Source organism: Geotrypetes seraphini, chromosome 4 (genome assembly GCF_902459505.1).
Source record: "Geotrypetes seraphini chromosome 4, aGeoSer1.1, whole genome shotgun sequence".
Lineage (NCBI taxonomy): Eukaryota > Metazoa > Chordata > Amphibia > Gymnophiona > Dermophiidae > Geotrypetes > Geotrypetes seraphini.
In genome coordinates this window covers 149,143,884-149,162,172 of record NC_047087.1, presented here as the reverse complement: position 1 = coordinate 149,162,172, position 18,289 = coordinate 149,143,884, and the positions used below count along the sequence as shown (strand labels likewise).

The 18,289-nt window shown below is 44.9% G+C and overlaps 1 protein-coding gene across 2 annotated transcripts in view; it reads right to left on the bottom strand.

Moving 5' to 3' along the window:
• Nucleotides 1–18,289, bottom strand: part of AMFR (autocrine motility factor receptor) — a 705,232-nt gene that overhangs the window by 80,721 nt on the left and 606,222 nt on the right. For both annotated transcript variants that reach the window (XM_033940583.1, XM_033940582.1), the window contains 2 exons: nucleotides 11,948–12,082; nucleotides 11,308–11,391 (listed from right to left, as the gene is read on the bottom strand). In XM_033940583.1, the coding sequence (XP_033796474.1) occupies nucleotides 11,308–11,391; nucleotides 11,948–12,082 (219 nt within the window). The remainder of the gene's footprint in view (nucleotides 1–11,307; nucleotides 11,392–11,947; nucleotides 12,083–18,289) is intronic.

Below are 18,289 nucleotides of genomic sequence, written 5' to 3'. Positions count from 1 at the left end.
CCACCCACGGTTTCGGGTCCTGCGCCTGCCATTCTAAAAGGGCACGCAACTGAGTGGCCTGATAATATTTCACCACATTGGGGACCGCTAACCCCCCGTCACCCCGACCCAAACATAGGACCTTCCTGCTCACTCGAGGTCTCCGTCCGGTCCATATAAAATCAAAAATATGCCGTTGCACCCCCTCCAACGTACGCCTACTCACCCAGAGCGGTAACACTTGAAATAAAACCAGGAGATGAGGCAATATCATCATCTTCACTATTTCTACCCTACCCAACCAGGAGAAAAATTGATCCTTCCAACTGGACAAGTCCTGTCGGATACGACGAAAGAGTGGGGGAAAATTAAGATCATAAACCTCCACTCCCGGCAGGCCGAAATAAACCCCAAAGAATGCTGAATCCAACGAAACGAAAACCGTTCCCTAAGGAAATTCACTCTGTCCAGGGGCAAATTAACATTGAGCAGCTCGGATTTCCCAACATTACCACGAAACCCCTACACCAATCCAAAAGCATCCAGCTCCCGCAATATAGCAGGCAAAGAACTCTCGGGATCCTCCACCGTGAAAAAAAGATCATCCGCAAACAGAGACAACTTACAGTCCCCTTCTGGTACAGTAACCTCCCTAATATCTCGATTCATCCGCACCCTCTGCGCCAGAGGTTCCACCGTCAGAGCAAAGAGGAGCGGGGAGAGAGGGCACCCCTGACGGGCAAGAGAGAAAGTATCAGAGTAGCCCCCATTCACCTTAATGCAGCCAACAGGGCGAGTATAGACGACCCGAATCCATTCCCGCATACGCGGACCCAAACCCACAGAATCCAAAACCCGGAACAAAAAAGGCCAGGAGACCCTATCAAAAGCCTTCTCTGCGTCTATAGACAAGAGCACCGTCTCACAAACACCGCCCCTAGCCCTCTCAAACAGGTTATAAACCCGACGGGTATTATCATCCACCTGCCGTCCCACCACAAAGCCCGATTGATCAGGATGTATCAACCGAGGAATCCAACTCATCAATCTATCTGCCAAAATCCACGTAAATATCTTAGTATCTATCCCCAACAGAGAAATCGGTCGATATAAAGCACACTGGAGGGGATCCTTCCCTGCCTTAGCTAACACCGTAACGCCCGCCAAGCGCATAAAAAACGGAAGTGCACTGTTCTCCTCCAAAGAATTAAGAAAGCGTAACAGGGGAGGCAACAAAAGATCCTGAAAACGCTTATAGTACCGAACAGTAAAGCCATCCAGCCCAGGCGACTTGCCAAGTTTCATGGAGCGCAAAGCCCCACGAGCTTCAATCAACGTGAGGGGACGATCCAACCGGGCCACATCTTCCAGCGCAATCGTAGGTAACGCCGCCGAAGTTAAATAGCTATCGAGGTCAAGCGGGGACCCAGCCGCTTTCGGAGTATAGAGGTGGGAGTAGAACTCCTCAAAGCGTGCTCGAATATCGTCATCTTTTCGCAACAGCACTCCAGAAGCCGCCCGAACTGATAGAATCTGATTGCGCTTCTGCCGCACTTTCAAACAATGGGCACCCAGTCGGCTATTGTTTTTTCCCAATTTTCTATTTTAAACGAAATATGTAACTTTTAATTTTTCCATCCCAACTACTTGTTTGTTTTAGTCAAATGTTTATTGTTAATTTGTGAAACTCTTTTACCTTACTATATATTGTAATGTACATCGCTTAGTGATTTCAATAGGCGATAAATCAAATTCTGTTAATAAACTTGAAAACTTGATTAGAAAACTCAAAATATCTCTGTTGCAAGAGCTGCAGTTTAAATCGCAAACACTCCAAATCCAAAGCCTGAAGATCACGGCGAGCCTGGAACAATCGCCCACGCAGCGCCTTATCCCAAGGTCTGCGCTTATGCAAACTCTCCAAGCGGCCTATAGAGAGTAACAAAGCCGCTGCAGCTTCCCTATGTTTACGCTGCCGAGCAGAAGCCAGAGCAATCAATCTGCCCCAAAGGGTAGCCTTCAACCCTTCCCAAACCGCCTCCATCGAGGCCCCACACTCCAAATACTCCCTCAACCACCCCTCTATCTGCACGACCACCTCCGGGTCATCCAGGATACTGTCATTAAAACGCCAAAATTTCTGTCCCGAACCACCCCCCTCCCCCAAGAACCGAGTCCAAACAGGAGCATGATCCGACCACGTAAGCGATTCAATCCCCGCCGACGGAGCAATCCCCGCTCCACAAATACATAATCAATTCTAGAGTAAGAGGAGTGCATTCCTGAAAAATAAGTGTAGTCCCTATCCGACGGATGCAGCCAACGCCAGCAATCAACCACATTAAGGGCAGCCAGCGCCTCCCGCAGCATCTTACGCTCCTTTCTCCCATATTGGTCCGCCCTCCCCGAATTATCTAAATGAGGAGTCACAGTAAGATTAAAATCCCCGCCCAAAACTAAGGCACCCCCCTTGAACCGGAGAATTCGAGGCACCAACTCACAAAGAAGGCCCCCTGACCTTCATTGGGGGCATAGATATTAACCAGGGAATACAAACACCCCTCAATGAGATCCTCCAACATAATATACCTACCCTGAGGGTCCCGCACCACTCTATGCACTTCACAACAAATCCCCTGACGAATAATAATCCCCACCCCTCCCCTCTTAGAAGTGCCCACCCTGGAGGCCCAAAAAGCCTGGGGAAAGCGGGAATCTTTGACTAGATTTTCATGGGTCGGGAGCAGATGGGTTTCCTGGACAAAGCAAATATCCGCTCTCAAGCGAAGCAACTCCCTATAGAAAGCCCTCCTCTTATTGGGGGAATTGAGATCCCGGATATTATAAGAGACCAACCTAAACCCCCCCATAATCCAAATAACTCCAAGTAGATGAAGACCCTACCCAAACATACACGTCCCCATGTCCCCCTCACCCCCACCAACCCTCCCCTCCACCCCCCATTTCCCAGAGTGAGAGTCCGCAGATCTCCCACCAACATACAAGGAAGTGAACTATCCCCTAAGCCCCTGACTCAAATCCCCACAACCAAGTGATACGACGAAAGAGTGGGGGAAAATTAAGATCATAAACCTCCACTCCCTGCGGGCCGAAATAAACCCCAAGATAGCGCAAAGAATGCTGAACCCAACGAAACGAAAACCGTTCCCTAAGGAAATTCACTCTGTCCAGGGGCAAATTAACATTGAGCAGCTCGGATTTTCCAACATTAACACGAAACCCCTACACCAATCCAAAAGCATCCAGCTCCCGCAATATAGCAGGCAAAGAACTCTCGGGATCCTCCACCGCAACTATCCAATCGCATTTCCACCACTTCTACCCACGTGCCCACCTCCACCAGGTCAGTGCGAAGCTCCTGCACCGCCTCCCTGACCTGAACCGCCACAGCCGATATCTCAGACTTAACCTCCGATATCCAGCGCTGCATGTCAGCCTTCGTGAGCGGGTCAGGCGAGGAGCACTCCGGTACCGGCTCAGCAAGCATATCTGCCACCGCCGCGATAGCGCCACTCAAACTCGCCGCCTCACTGCCGCTAGTCTCCGGGCCCGCGCAGCCACGTGCAGTCCGGCTCAGCGCCTGCTCCATCGTGTGCTGGCCGGTTTTATCTACCGGAAGCTTTTTGCGTGTTGCCATGGGGTCCCCGCTCCCTGCACACACCACACCGCTGCAGGGGAAGAAAACTCAGCGTGTTTTGCACAGCCAAAAATAGTTAGTTCGCTGGGCCCGAACGGAGCTCTCTGCTCAAGCTCCCATCTGCGGCGGTGATGTCATTTCCTTCCTGTCAGGAGAACTTGAAGATGTTCTGTGAAGACCAAGTGAAATTTTTTCATTGTTTGGTGACTGAACATGAAACTTGGGTCTATCACAGAGATCTTGGTCCAAAATGGAAGCACAAGTCATCTCCCATCCCAAAGAAGTTCAAGACAGAAAAATATGCAAGCAAAGTTATGGCAACTGTCTTCTGGGATGATGAAGGACTTTTGCTTCGGGAGTTCATGCTACACAAGACAACCATAATTGGGAAGAGTTACACCAAATCAATGATCGCTTTGTGTGAGTCAATCAAGGAGAAAAGACGAGGAAATCTCACAGCAGGCATGCTGCTTCTTCACGACAATGCGACGGTTAACATCATGACAATCACATGCTGCCATCCCAGACTGGATTTCAGCACCCTCTAATTATTTCCTGTTCTGAGTTTTGAAGAACTCTTTCCATGGACAGCGGTTTTCAAGTTATGAAAACATCAAACTTATCCAGTGTTCTGTCTTATCTCCCTAGGGAAATACTGGCATAAGGTCTGGAACTATGTATCTTTTTCAAGGCAGATTCAACAAGAGATTGATATTGCAACTGCAGTCTGTGAAATCCAAGAGAAGACTGTATGTGAGAAAGTGAGTCCAGTCTACGTAGAGCTACTGCAACAAGAGGAGATTCCCAGTTCTTCAGTAATGCCTCCTTCATGAGGTTGTGAAGAAGAACTTTCATGCAGTCAGGAGGCAATTATTTTATAGTTAAGTGCCTCTCTAAGCTCTGCTTGAGCCTTTGAATTAGACTCCATTTTTATTGGGAGTTCTTGCCCCATCTAATGAATTTAATGAAACGCAGACCTTCTGGGGGTGACTTACTATGAGGCAGGGAAGGAGATAGAGAAGAAACAGCATTTAGACTCATCCGCTGACAACTCTGGACAATCACTAGAAGAACGCTGAGTTAAGTCAGTCACAGTCCTCGATACCAGGTTCTGATAGTGGAGATAGACAACGAGATCATTGAGAGGAGCATCGAGGAGATAGAGGGTGACATCAAGGTGAACGTAGATTAGTATGCCTCAAACGTAGGAGCACCAAGAATGAGATGAACTGGACTCTCTCGACTAAGACGTATACCTCAATGTAGACAGTTGACATCTGGTTGTTCATGACACATGTCCTTGATGCAGGGCCGGATTAACCAATAGGCCCAGTAGGCACATGCCTAGGGCCTGAAATGGTCAGGGGGGCCCGATGAAGGAGGTCCCCCCGATCGGCAATGCAGGCCCTCATCGACGGAAAGTATAACAAATGAGCAATGTGGGTAAGAAAGGCTAGGGGAACTGTAATTTTGCAAGCAGCGCTGCTTGCCCAAAGCTTCCCTCTCATGCAGCTTCCTGTTTCCACCTGGGCGCGTCAGAGGGAAGCTTTGGGCAAGAAGCACCGCTTGCAAAATTACTGTTTCCCTTGCCTTTCTTACCCGTGTTACTCGTTTCTATTACTTTCCATCAATGGGGGGGGGCCCGCGTTGCCAATCGGGGGGGGGGGGGGCGCATTGCCGATCAATGCTTGGGGGGCGTCACTGTTCTAAAATTAAAAAATAGGAGTGAAAGGTGAGTGGTGAGATGGGCCTGGGGTGGAGGGAGAAAGATAAGGGGGCAAGGCAGAGCAGGGCAGATGATGGATGTGGGGAGAAGGGAGACTGAAGGAAGCAGGGCAGATGATGGATGTGGGAAGAAATGGGCAGGGCAGGAAAGATGATGGAAGTGGGGAGAAGGGAGACAGAAGAGAGCAGGGCAGATGATGGATGTGGGAAGAAATGGGCAGGGCAGGACAGATGATGGAAGTGGGGAGAAGGGAGACAGAAGAGAGCAGGGCAGATGATGGATGTGGGAAGAAATGGGCAGGGCAGGACAGATGATGGAAGTGGGGAGAAGGGAGACCGAAGGGAGCAGGGCAGATGATGGATGTGGGGAGAAGGGAGACTGAAGGGGGCAGGAGAGATGATGGAAGTGGGGAGAAGGGAGACCGAAGGGAGCAGGGCAGATGATGGATGTGGGAAGATATGGGCAGGGCAGGACAGATGATGGAAGTGGGGAGAAGGGAGACCGAAGGGAGCAGGGCAGATGATGAATGTGGGAAGAAATGGGCAGGACAGATGATGGAAGTGGGGAGAAGGGAGACCGAAGGGAGCAGGGCAGATGATGGATGTGGGGAGAAGGGAGACCGAAGGGGGAGGACAGATGATGGAAGTGGGGAGAAGGGAGACCGAAGGGAGCAGGGCAGATGATGGATGTGGGAAGAAATGGGCAGGACAGATGATGGAAGTGGGGAGAAGGGAGACCGAAGGGAGCAGGGCAGATGATGGATGTGGAAAGATATGGGCAGTGCAGGACAGATGATGGAAGTGGGGAGAAGGGAGACCGAAGGGAACAGGGCAGATGATGGATGTGGGAAGAAATGGGCAGGCAGGACAGATGATGGAAGTGGGGAGAAGGGAGACCGAAGGGAGCAGGGCAGATGATGGATGTGGGAAGAAATGGGCAGGCAGGACAGATGATGGAAGTGGGGAGAAGGGAGACCGAAGGGAGCAGGGCAGATGATGGATGTGGGGAGAAGGGAGAACGAAGGGGGCAGGACAGATGATGGAAGTGGGGAGAAGGGAGACCGAAGGGAGCAGGGCAGATGATGGATGTGGGAAGATATGGGCAGGGCAGGACAGATGATGGAAGTGGGGAGAAGGGAGACCGAAGGGAGCAGGGCAGATGATGAATGTGGGAAGAAATGGGCAGGACAGATGATGGAAGTGGGGAGAAGGGAGACTGAAGGGAGCAGGGCAGATGATGGATGTGGGGAGAAGGGAGACCGAAGGGGGAGGACAGATGATGAAAATGGGGAGAAGGGAGACCGAAGGGAGCAGGGCAGATGATGGATGTGGGAAGAAAGGGGCGGGGCAGGACAGATGATGGAAGTGGGGAGAACTTGTGGCCTGCCCTCACCTCCTCACCACTGCTACTGCTTTCCCACATGCTGGATGAGGGGAAGAAGATAGAGTTAGTGAGATAGTGGAGAGATGAAGGAAAGGGGTGGCAAGCTGTGAGTAGACACAGTGAAAAGAGAAACTGAGGGCTGAATAGTAAGAAAGAATTTAATTTAGACAGAGGCAGAAAATAGAGAAAAAAGACCAGAGAAGAAAAGGAAAGGGAAGAGAGAGAAGAGAGATGCCAAAGAACGGGGAAGGACACAGAGATATCAAATCCGAGTGAAGGAAATGAGAAGAGAGATGCTAAAAACCACAGGGGGGAGGGAAAGAGAGATGGAAGGAGAGATATGCCAGACTATGAGGGGAACACAGGGAAGGTGATAGATGCCAGACCAAGGGGGAAGGGGGTAGAAGCAGAGATGGCAGAGGGAGACAAACATTTTCTGGAAGGGGCAGACAGTGGATGGAAGGAAGAGAATGATGAGAAGATGAGGAAAGCAGAAACCAAAGGTAGGGGAAAAAAAATATTTTTGTTTTATTTATTTATTTTGCTTTAGGATAAGGTATTATTGTAGCTGTGTTGATAATCGTTTATTAATAGAAAATGGAAATAAGATGATACTGTTTATTGAACTAATTTTAATACATTTTTTACAAATTCAGAGACCATAACTCCTTCCTCAGATCAGGACAGGGATACTGTAACAGCAGTATAGTTTACTGATCTGAAGAAAGAGGTTTTAACTTCTGAAAGCTAAGAAAGAAATTATTAGTCCAATAAAATGATGGGCACTAAATTTTCTTCCCGCTATACCCCATGCCTCCTACCCAAATGCAAAATATAAATTGGTGGGCTTCCCAAAGCCCTGCCAGCTGAAGATCTCTTCCTCCAGGAAGGAAGGGGAGTTTTGTTCAAAGATGTTTGGAGGTTGCATAGAAGAAAAACTGTACACTGGCACTGGTATGGTAATCTTTGTTTGTTTTGAATTTTAAAATAAAAGAAATAAAGTGGAAATAAAGATGTAAATACATGGGGGCGGGGCATGGTGGGGTGGGGGCAGGGCAGGGGGCCCAGTGTACTTGTGTGCCTAGGGGCCCTCGAGGAATTAATCCTGCCCTGCCTTGATGTGTGTCTATGATAGAAACTGATGATGTGCGTCAGTCATTTACGGCAATTAAAGGCACTGATGCTTGAGGCTACATGCTCTGAGATTGACCACTTTTAGAGAATGCATACTGGCTGCCCATAAACCATAGAACATATAAAATAGCCCTATAACCTTCACTTGTTTTGATAGATGGTATATCAAAAATAAAGAAACTTGAAATGTGAAAAGCAACTTCATTTCCGGAAAGAATACTCACTCCTCATGTTCCATCTAGATCATTAAGGTCCAAGGACAAACATTTACTCTCAGTTAAGAACATAAGAATTGCCACTGCTGAGTCAGACCAGTGGTCCATCATGCCCAGCAGTTCGCTCACACGGCGGCCCTCTGGTCTAAGACCAGCACCCTAACTGAGACTAGCCCTACCAGCGCACATTCTTGTTCAACAGAAACTTGTCTAACTTTGTCTTGAATCCTTGGAGTGTGTTTTCCCCTATAACAGTCTCTGGAAGGGCGTTCCAGCTTTCTACCACTCTCTGGGTGAAGAAGAACTTCCTTACGTTTGTACGGAATCTATCCCCTTTCAACTTTAGAGAGTGCCCTCTTGTTCTCCCTATCTTGGAGAGGGTGAACAACCTGTCCTTATCTACTAAGTCTATCCCCTTCAGTACCTTGAATGTTTCGATCATGTCCCCTCTCAATCTCCTCTGTTCGAGAGAGAAGAGGCCCAGTTTCTCTAATCTTTCGCTGTATGGCAGCTCTTCCAGCCCCTTAACCATCTTAGTCGCTCTTCTCTGGACCCTTTCGAGTAGTACCATGTCCTTCTTCAGGTATGGCGACAAGTGCTGGACGCAGTACTCCAGGTGAGGGCGTACCATGGCACGGTACAGCGGCATGATAACCTTCTCTGATCTGTTCATGATCCCTTCTTTATCATTCCTAGCATTCTGTTTGTCCTTTTTGCTGCCGCTGCATATTGTGTGGACAGCTTCGACTTGTTGATCAGAACTCCCAAGTCCCTTTCCTGGGAGGTCTCTCCAAGTACTGCCCCGGACATCCTGTATTCGTGCATGAGATTTTTGTTACCGACATGCATCATTTTACACTTATCCACGTTGAACCTCATCTGCCATGTCGATGCCCATTCCTCGAGCTTGATTATGTCACGTTGCAGATCTTCGCAATCCCCCTGCGTCTTTACTACTCTGAATAACTTCGTATCATCCGCAAATTTAATTACCTCGCTCGTCGTACCTATGTCCAGATCATTTATAAAGATGTTAAAGAGCACGGGTCGAAGCACCGAGCCCTGCGGCACCCCACTGGTGACGCTCTTCCAGTCCGAGTATTGTCCATTTACCCCCACACTCTGTTTCCTATGCTCCAGCCAGTTTTTAATCCACGTAAGTATTTCACCCTCAATTCCATGGCTTGAAATTTTTCGAAGTAGTCGTTCATGCGGAACCTTGTTGAACGCCTTCTGAAAATCCAGATATACAATGTCAACTGGATTGCCCTTGTCTATCTGTCTGTTTACTCCCTCAAAGAAGTGCAGCAAGTTCGTCAAACCTGATCTGCCTTTGCTAAAACCATGCTGATTGGTCCTCATCAGCCCGTTTCCGTCAAGGTGATCAATGATACTGTCCTTTATCAGTGACTCTACCATCTTTCCCGGTACAGAGGTCAGACTCACTGGTCTGTAGTTCCCCGGATCTCCCCTCGAACCTTTCTTGAAGATAGGTGTAACATTCGCTACCTTCCAGTCTTCCGGAATCTTTCCCGATTTGATCGAGATTGGCTATTAGTTCCTTCTTTAAAAACTATCAACATTCAACGAGATAGGATCTTTTCTGTGACAGCTCCTCATTGATGGAACTCGCTGCCGGCACATTTGAGAGAAGAAACCAATCTAAATAGATTTAAAGGAAATCTGAAATGCTTTCTTTTTAAATATGCATTCAAACAGTAAAAGCTACAAGGCCACCAAATTACATGTGTGTTAACCTACTGTTATTTCCTTTTATGTTCTTCTGTTCTTTATGCATTGTAGTTCTTACCTCCTTCCTTTTGTTCCTGTTGTTGTCTATTTGTCTATGTTACAGTCTCACTGTTTCACTCCCTCTTTTAAATTTTGTACATCGCATTGAATTTATGATATTGCGTGTAAATCAAAATTTTATTAAACTTGAAACTTGAGTGTCCAGGCAATGCTCAGACTGAGCTGAGGCTGGCATTATTTGAACAGGATTTTGCATTGCTTGTAACTGCAGCAGTACAGCTAGCTTTCTGCAACAGCATGGAAAACTGTTCCTGCAGAGATGGCGCTGTAACCAGTACAGGCACATTACTTGAGTGAAGCAGCATTGGTGACCCCAGGATTGAGGCGCGATTCAAAAGTGACAACTATATAGATGGTAATCTGTCATCGGTGCATTGGTGCTTACAGCGCATTGATGGTGAAGATGCCTGAGATGATGCTGAAGTGTTCCTGGAAGAGGAAGTATGTTTATGCTTCTTAGCCTTTTTACGGGGTTCCCCTGATGCAGGCAGCACTGATGACGTAGACAATGTCGATGCTGTCGGTACCAGAGTTATCAGATGCTGAGGATCGGCATCGGAGATCCCCACCATTTCTGATGTAGAAACAGACGACCTGAAAAAATTTTCAAACTGTAATCTTCTGGCTTTTAGTGATCTTTCTGTAATTTTGAACAGAGTGGGCAAAAAACATCACAATGATCAGAACCTAGGCAAAGAACTCAACAGTTATGCGGATCAGTATGAGAAATAGCCTTATGACAACGAGAACACCGCTTAAATACACTAGAAACCTAGAAAAACTGATGATGCGAGGTCAAAAGACTGAATGGTTTGAGAAAGCAGAGTTTATTGTAAACTGATAATGTCACAATGAGAAAGCTGAGTTTATTGTAAACCGATAACGTCACGATGATCCTGGCCTAATGACGGACTTAAATACAAAAACTCGATTAAAAAAATGAAAAACAATGAAATCAGGTTAATGGGAAGGCACAAAAGTATTATTCGAGAAATATGCACAAAAAGTACCAAGAAAAAAGGCGCCTAAAATAGGTGCATATGAATACGTGCGCCAAGAGAAACAAAGAAATGGCTTTTCAGCTCTGCAGAAAACTAATTGCTGAAGGTCCCATGAGCAGACGGAGGGCAGGAAGGCACTTGCGCATGTGTGGTGAGGGCGGTCTTCAAGTTTTTTTTTAAGTGACACTGCACCTGTAGACTGTTCATGCTGGCTCCAGTGTATGTCATCATCCACATGTAAGAATATGCTGCCTGCTTGTCCTGGGATAATTACCATTATTCTTTGACAGATGATAAATCAGAAACAGAGAAAGTGATTTAACCAAATTCTGTGAGGCTAGTGGCAGAGCTGAAATTTGACCCTAGGAATTAAATTTAGAACATTACTTAATACGTTACCTGGGCAACACCATCACCATTGGCCTGATCTGTGTTGTTGCTTTCTATAGGAGCATTCAATGTGGGCCTGAGGCTGTCTTGACGCTAAAATAAGGGAAAACACAGCTGTCAATGGAGATAAAAATGAGCTGTCCTTTATATGGGGAACATCCTAAAAATGGAAAATACAGGATGCTAATTGCAGATTATTTGGGTAGCCAATATGCTGCTCAAATAGTCTGAAATAATTAAGTTGTACATATTTTGATGATAATTTTTGATAATTGTGATTTTGTTTCTTAACACTGGGCTTACATCCCTTTTCAGAGCAATTCTACAGCTGTCTTCCTATTTGGCTGTTTAACTGATTTTCCTTAGTAACTGTAGCAGGTTTTTCATAAGTACCAGCCAACCAACACAAAGAACTTTGAATCAATATTCGTACATGCTTACTGTTTGTTTCAAAACTTATGTCTGTACCAAAAACAACCACATATCATTCTAAAATGACCTTCTCCTTGCTCCTCTGATGAATGTAGATCAAATGATCTGAGTGAGAATCTCCTGCCCACACCACACATATTTTGTTGTGTGGGAAAAATATCTAAACTGCTGCTAGAAATATCCAAATTCATTTTTAAAAATCTGTACTGAAACTGACCTGTGTGGGGAAAGGGATTTGCATGCGTCCCTCTAAAATGTTATCTGTTGTTATCTCCACAGATCTTGTCAGCTGGAGATCCTGAAGAACCAAATGATATGGAACTTGAGGGAACATCTCCTGAATCTGATGGGCCTGCAAAAAAGATACATTAATTCTTAGTTGCTAATTTTCTACCACTCCATACACTTGAGTTTATGTTGTCCTACTAGCATGTAAAAACTGAACTCTATGCAGCAAAGAACATAAGAATAGTCATACTCGTTCAGACTAATGGTCCATTTAGCCCAGTATTTCATCTTCATGGTGGCCAATCCAGGTCACAAACATCTGGCAAAAACCCAAATAGTAGCAATATTCCGTGCAATGAATCCAGGGCAAGCAGTGGCCTCCCCCATATCTGTCTCAATAGCAGACTATAGACTTTTCCTCCAGAAACTTGTTCAAACCTTTTTTCAAACCAGCTTTAACTGTTACCATGTCAAAGAGTTATCTAGGGCAACTCCCAGGACCCTGGTGGATTTCTTGATGTTGAGGTTGACTCCATTTATCAGCGTGATAGAGGAAAGGATAAGGTGTGTCTTTAGACAGAACTACAGTAGCTTGGTTTTATTGGTATTTAGTTTAAAATGGTGTTTTGCTGCCCATTATTGTACTCTGCTTAGGGCTTGGGATAACTTGGTAATGAGGTTAACTGGATTCAGATCTACGGTTTAAAATGTTGTTTTGCTGCCCATTCTTGTACTCTGCTTAATAATAATAATAATTTTATTTTGTATACCGCCATACCCAGGAAGTTCTAGGCGGTTCACAACAATTAATTGAAATACAAACAATGCAAATCATTGAATTCAACAAGTTATATGCATATAATATAAGAAAAATACATACATGTCATAAAAGGAAGGTACAACAATCTTAAAAGAATAAAAGATTATAATAATAAAATATATTAAGAACTCAGCCTGTTAAATAATTGCGTTTTAATCTGCTTTCTAAAATCAAGATAAGAAGAGGAATTCAAGCACAATTTGGGCGAGCTTAGGGCTTGGGATAACTTGGTAATGGGGTTAATTGGATTCAGATCTACATAGTATAGCAGAAGAATGTCTGTATATGAAAATAGCCATTCCCCATGGTGTAGTTTGAGTTAACAGTAGTCTTGAAGAAGTTATACAGTAGGGGTGAGATAGGGGATCTATGTGGTACTCTGTATGGTGGGATCCAGTAGTAGGAGTAAATTTCATCTTTCAGAACTCTGTATCATCTGTAAGAGAGGAACTCTTGAAACCAATGTTAAGACATGTCCTGTGATTCCTAGTTCAGATAACCTATTTAGTGAAAGGGCGTGGTTTACCATTTAGAATGCTGCTAAGACATCAAATTGCACTAGGATAATTTGTTTACCTTTACTTAGTTCTGATCTTACTCTGGAACCAGGTCTATTAAACAGGTCTCTATATTGTGTGAGCTCTTGAACCCATGTTGGGAATGTAATAGCAGATTCCAGCATGCAGTGTAATCTTTTAGTTGGGTTGCAACTACAAATTCAAATCAGTATAGTAATGAAAGGTATACTAGCGATCAGTCTATAACTGGCAATTTAAGATGGATCTAAATCTGATCCTTTTGGGACGGGGACCAGTAAGATTTTGCCAAATGCTTCTGAAAACCATCCTTGTGTCAGAGTAGAGTTTATCATCATAGTTAACCAGCTAAGTACTTCTTCTAGCATATTGTAGTATAAATATGGTGGGCAAAGATCTAGTTTGCAGCCCTTTCTAGATAATCTGTTTACAAAAGGTCTTAATTCATTAACTGTGACTGTTGAAAATCAACCATGTTCTTCTATCTGTTTGAATGTTATAAGTGGCATTGTTTGATTGTCTGCATTATTGTCTGTATCGTCAAATATTTTAAATATTGTTTTAATTTTGGTTGAGAAATACTGGGCCAGTGTACTGGGTGTGAAGGAATTTGTGCTTGCAGAGTTTGTAGGAGAGTAGTCGGTTAGTTTTGTCAGTAATGAGTAAAACTTCCTTAGACCTGGTTTATCTGCTCCTATCATTTCGTAGTACTATATTTGTGTTTGTGCTGCTTGATATGAGACTTACTTGAGAACTCACGGCAGCCAATCAGGAATCGGCGTGGGACAGAGGCTTGAAATAGCAAACATTGCTCCTGCCTTGCACAGCGTGGAGGAGGCAGCCGTCCAGGACGTTTGTTCCACTCAACAAGGCCTGCACATGAAAACACACCCGATCTTACTACCGGCGAGGGCGGTATTTAAGGGGGGGTGATGTATAGGCCCTCCACTGTATAGGCCGATTTACTTTTTCAATCTCATAGATAAGCCGTGGCTATAACATGGGGCGGCTTATCTAAGAGTTTTAAAACATAAATTGGTGTTTACTGTGGCCTATACAAAGGGGTGGCCTATACATACAGTATATTGTGAGAAGACTTTTCTCCATTTTTTTTTAAGCTGTTGATCACTTGGATTTTCTCCAGGCCATTCTAGTTTTCAGCATTTTTTTTTTTTTTCTTTTTGCTCAGTTCTGAAGTGAACCAGGAATTTTTCTCATTTCTTGATATTTTCCTTTCAATTAGTGCGGATATGGAGTTTAATGTGGTCTCAATGGATTTCAGCCACTCTGTACGATTTAGAGTGTCTGTAATTCTGTTTTTATTCTTTCCCAAAACAGCAGGGAATTGATATTTCCTCGAGATTTGTTACTTCTTTTGTATTAGGGCACAGGTGTCAGTAAGCCCTTGAGGGCCGCAATCCAGTAGGGTTTTCAGGATTTCCCCAATGAATATGCATGAGATCTATTAGCTTACAATGAAAGCAGTGCATGCAAATAGATCTCATGCATATTCATTGGGGAAATCTTGAAAACACGACTGGATTGCGGCCCTCGAGGACCGACTTTGACACCCCTGTATTAGGGTTTAGGAGGAGGGTTTACAGTTTAGAGTAAAATTACATAGTGATCTGTCCAAACTGAAGGTGTCCATTCGAAGAACGATAGCATGTTAAGTTTATTTGCTGTGACCATATCCAATGAATCGCTCTTTTCGTGAGTCAGGCATGTTGTCATATGTAAAAAGGAGAAATTATTGAGGAGTTGTCTAAGATCATGTGTGTTTTCGTCTGAATTGTTTTCCAGTGGTATACAAGAGAGGTATACAATAGTGTAGCATTGGATATAAATTTGGACCGGGGGTCTATTACAGAGAATAAGGCCTAGAGGCTCCTATTGTTAATAAGGAAGGATTTACTTCAAATTCTTGGTGGGCCTCCTGTGGTGTTCCCGAGGGCTCCCCACTGTCCCTGATTTTATTTAACATTTATATGAGCTCATTGAAATACTATGATCTGAATGCTCAAAAATATTACTAGCGTACGCCGATATTTTTATACTATTTGAGGTTGACCCTGATTTAGTTAACTTGACATCTAACATTAAACATTGTATTGCTAAACTACAGTCCTGAGCACTGATGGTTCAGATGAAGTTAAATGTTGCTAAGACAAAACTCCTTTGGTTGGGCCCAAAATTAGACTCCCTTCCTTCTGTTGTGAACTTAGACTCGGTTGAGTCTCTGAAAGTTGAGTTTTCCTCTTCAGTATTATGTGCTCTCATTGATTCTTCACTCACATTTAAGGATCAAGTTAATTCTCTTGTAAAAAAATGTTTACAGTCTCTGTGTTTTGTGGAACATTTGAGCGCTTTTTCATCAACAGAATTTCTATATCTTGGTTCAATCAATCATTCTAGCATGTCTGAACTACTGCAATTCAATGTACGTGAGCATATCCAAGGCTAGTCTGCAGAGACTCCAGCTGATACAGAATACCGATGCCAAATTCATTTTTGGCAAGAGTAAGTTTGATCAAAAATGGACGAAAACTGGAAAAAGCACAAACATCATCAAAGCAGGTGCCATAAGACGGTGAGAGGGGCCAAAAGAGAATACGACAAAAAAATAGCCAAGGAGGCAAAAATCTTCAAACCATTCTTTTGATATATTAAGGGGAAAAGACCCGCGAAGGAAGCAGTGGGGCCATTAGATGACCATGGAATAAAGGGGATGCTAAAGGAGTACTGTGTGCAATTCTGGAGGCCACATTACAGTAAAGATGTGCGCAGAATTGAATCGGTTCAGCGGACGGCTACCAGGATGATCTCGGGGCTCAAGGGTCTCTTGTACGAAGAGAGACTGAACAAATTGCAGCTCTACACTCTCGAGGAACGCAGGGAGAGGGGAGACATGATTGAAACATTTAAGTACCTCACGGGACGTGTCGAAATGGAAGATGATATTTTCTTTCTCAAGGGACCCTCGGCCACATGAGGGCACCCGCTCAAACTCAGGGGCGGAAAATTTCATGGCGACACCAGAAAGTATTTCTTCACAGAGAGAGTGGTTGATCATTGGAACAAGCTTCCAGTGCAGGTGATTGAGGCAGACAGCGTGCCAGACTTTAAGAATAAATGGGATACCCATGTGGGATCCCTACGAGGGTCAAGATAAGGAAATTGGGTCATTAGGGCATAGACAAGGGGTGGGTAAGCAGAGTGGGCAGACTTGATGGACTGTAGCCCTTTTCTGCCGTCATCTTCTATGTTTCTAAAGCCATCACTGACAAACTAAACACATTTTTTGCGTCTGTATTTACCGAAGAGGATATACACAACATACTGGAAGCTGACAGGCTATATGCAGGAAACGAAAGGAAACTGATGGTCAGTCTATTTGAGGTATGCAGGCAGATTGATAGGCTTAAAAGTAATAAATCTCCTGGACAGGATGGCATCCATCCGAGGGTAATCAAGGAACTGAAAGGGGTTATAGCTGAACTGTTTCAACTAATAGCCAATCTGTCGATCAAATCAGGAAGGATTCCGGAAGACTGGAAAGTGGCGAATGTTAAGCCGATCTTCAAGAAAGGTTTGAGGGGAGATCCGGGAAACTACAGACCAGTGAGTCTGACCTCCATACCGGGAAAGATGGTAGAAGTGCTGATAAAGGACCGCATCATTGACCACCTTGATGGACAGTAAACACTGGAAAGAGAATTAGTTGAAGATAGAGAAAAAACAGAAAGAGAAACTGGGACCAAGATGATGGAAAAACAAAACATCCAGACAACAAGGTAGTATAAAACTGGAACGCTCTTCTGGAGTCTGTCATAGGGGAAAACACACTCCAGGGATTCAAGACAAAGTTAGACATGTTCCTGCTGAACTAGAACGTGCTCAGTTAGGATTAGTCTCATTTAGGGCACTGATCTTTGATCAGAGGGCCGCCGCGTGAGCAGACTGCTGGGCACGATGGACCACTGATCTGACCCAGCAGCGGCAATTCTTATGGTCTTATGATGAGGACCAGGCAGAACGGCTTCAGCAAAGGTAGATCTTGCTTGAAGAACTTACTGCACTTCTTTGAGGGAGTTAACAGGCAAATAGACAAGGGTGACCTGGTTGACATTGTATATCTGGATTTTTAGAAGGCGTTCAACAAGGTCCCGCATGAATGACTACTTCAAAAAATTGCGAACCATGGAATCGAGGGTGAAATACTCACTTGGATTAAAAACTGTTTGGCGGATAGGAAACAGAGTGGGGGTAAATGGACTATACTCGGACTGGAAAAGCGTCACGAGTGGAGTGCTTCAGGGTTCAGTGCTTGGACCCGTGCTCTTCAACATATTTATAAACGACCTGGAAACTGGTACGATGATCGAGGTGATTAAAATTGCGGACGATATGAAGTTATTCAGAGTAGTGAAGACACAGGTGGAATGCGAAGACCTGCAACGTGATATAAACATGCTTGAGAAATGGGCCGTGACATGGCAAATGAGGTTTAACGTGGATAAGTGCAAGGTGATGCATGTCGGTAACAAAAATCTTATACACGAATACAGGATGTCCAGTGCAGTACTCGGAGAGACCCCCCAGGAAAGAGACTTGGGAGTACTGGTTAACAAGTCGATGAAGCCGTCCGTGCAATGTGCGGCAGTGGCAAAAAGGGCAAACAGAATGCTAGGAATGATTAAGAAGGGGATCACAAACACATCGGAAAAGGTTATCATGCCGCTGTCCCGGGACATGGTACGCCCCCATCTGGAATACTTCCTCCAGCACTGGTCACTGTACTTGAAGGACACGGTACTACTTGAAAGGGTCCAGAGAAGAGCGACTAAAATGGTTAAGGGGCTGAAGGAGTTGTCGTACAGTGAAAGATTAGAGAAACTGGGCCTCTTTCCCTTGAAAAGAGGAGACAGAGGGGACATGATCGAAACGTTTAAGATAATGAAGGGAATAGACTTAG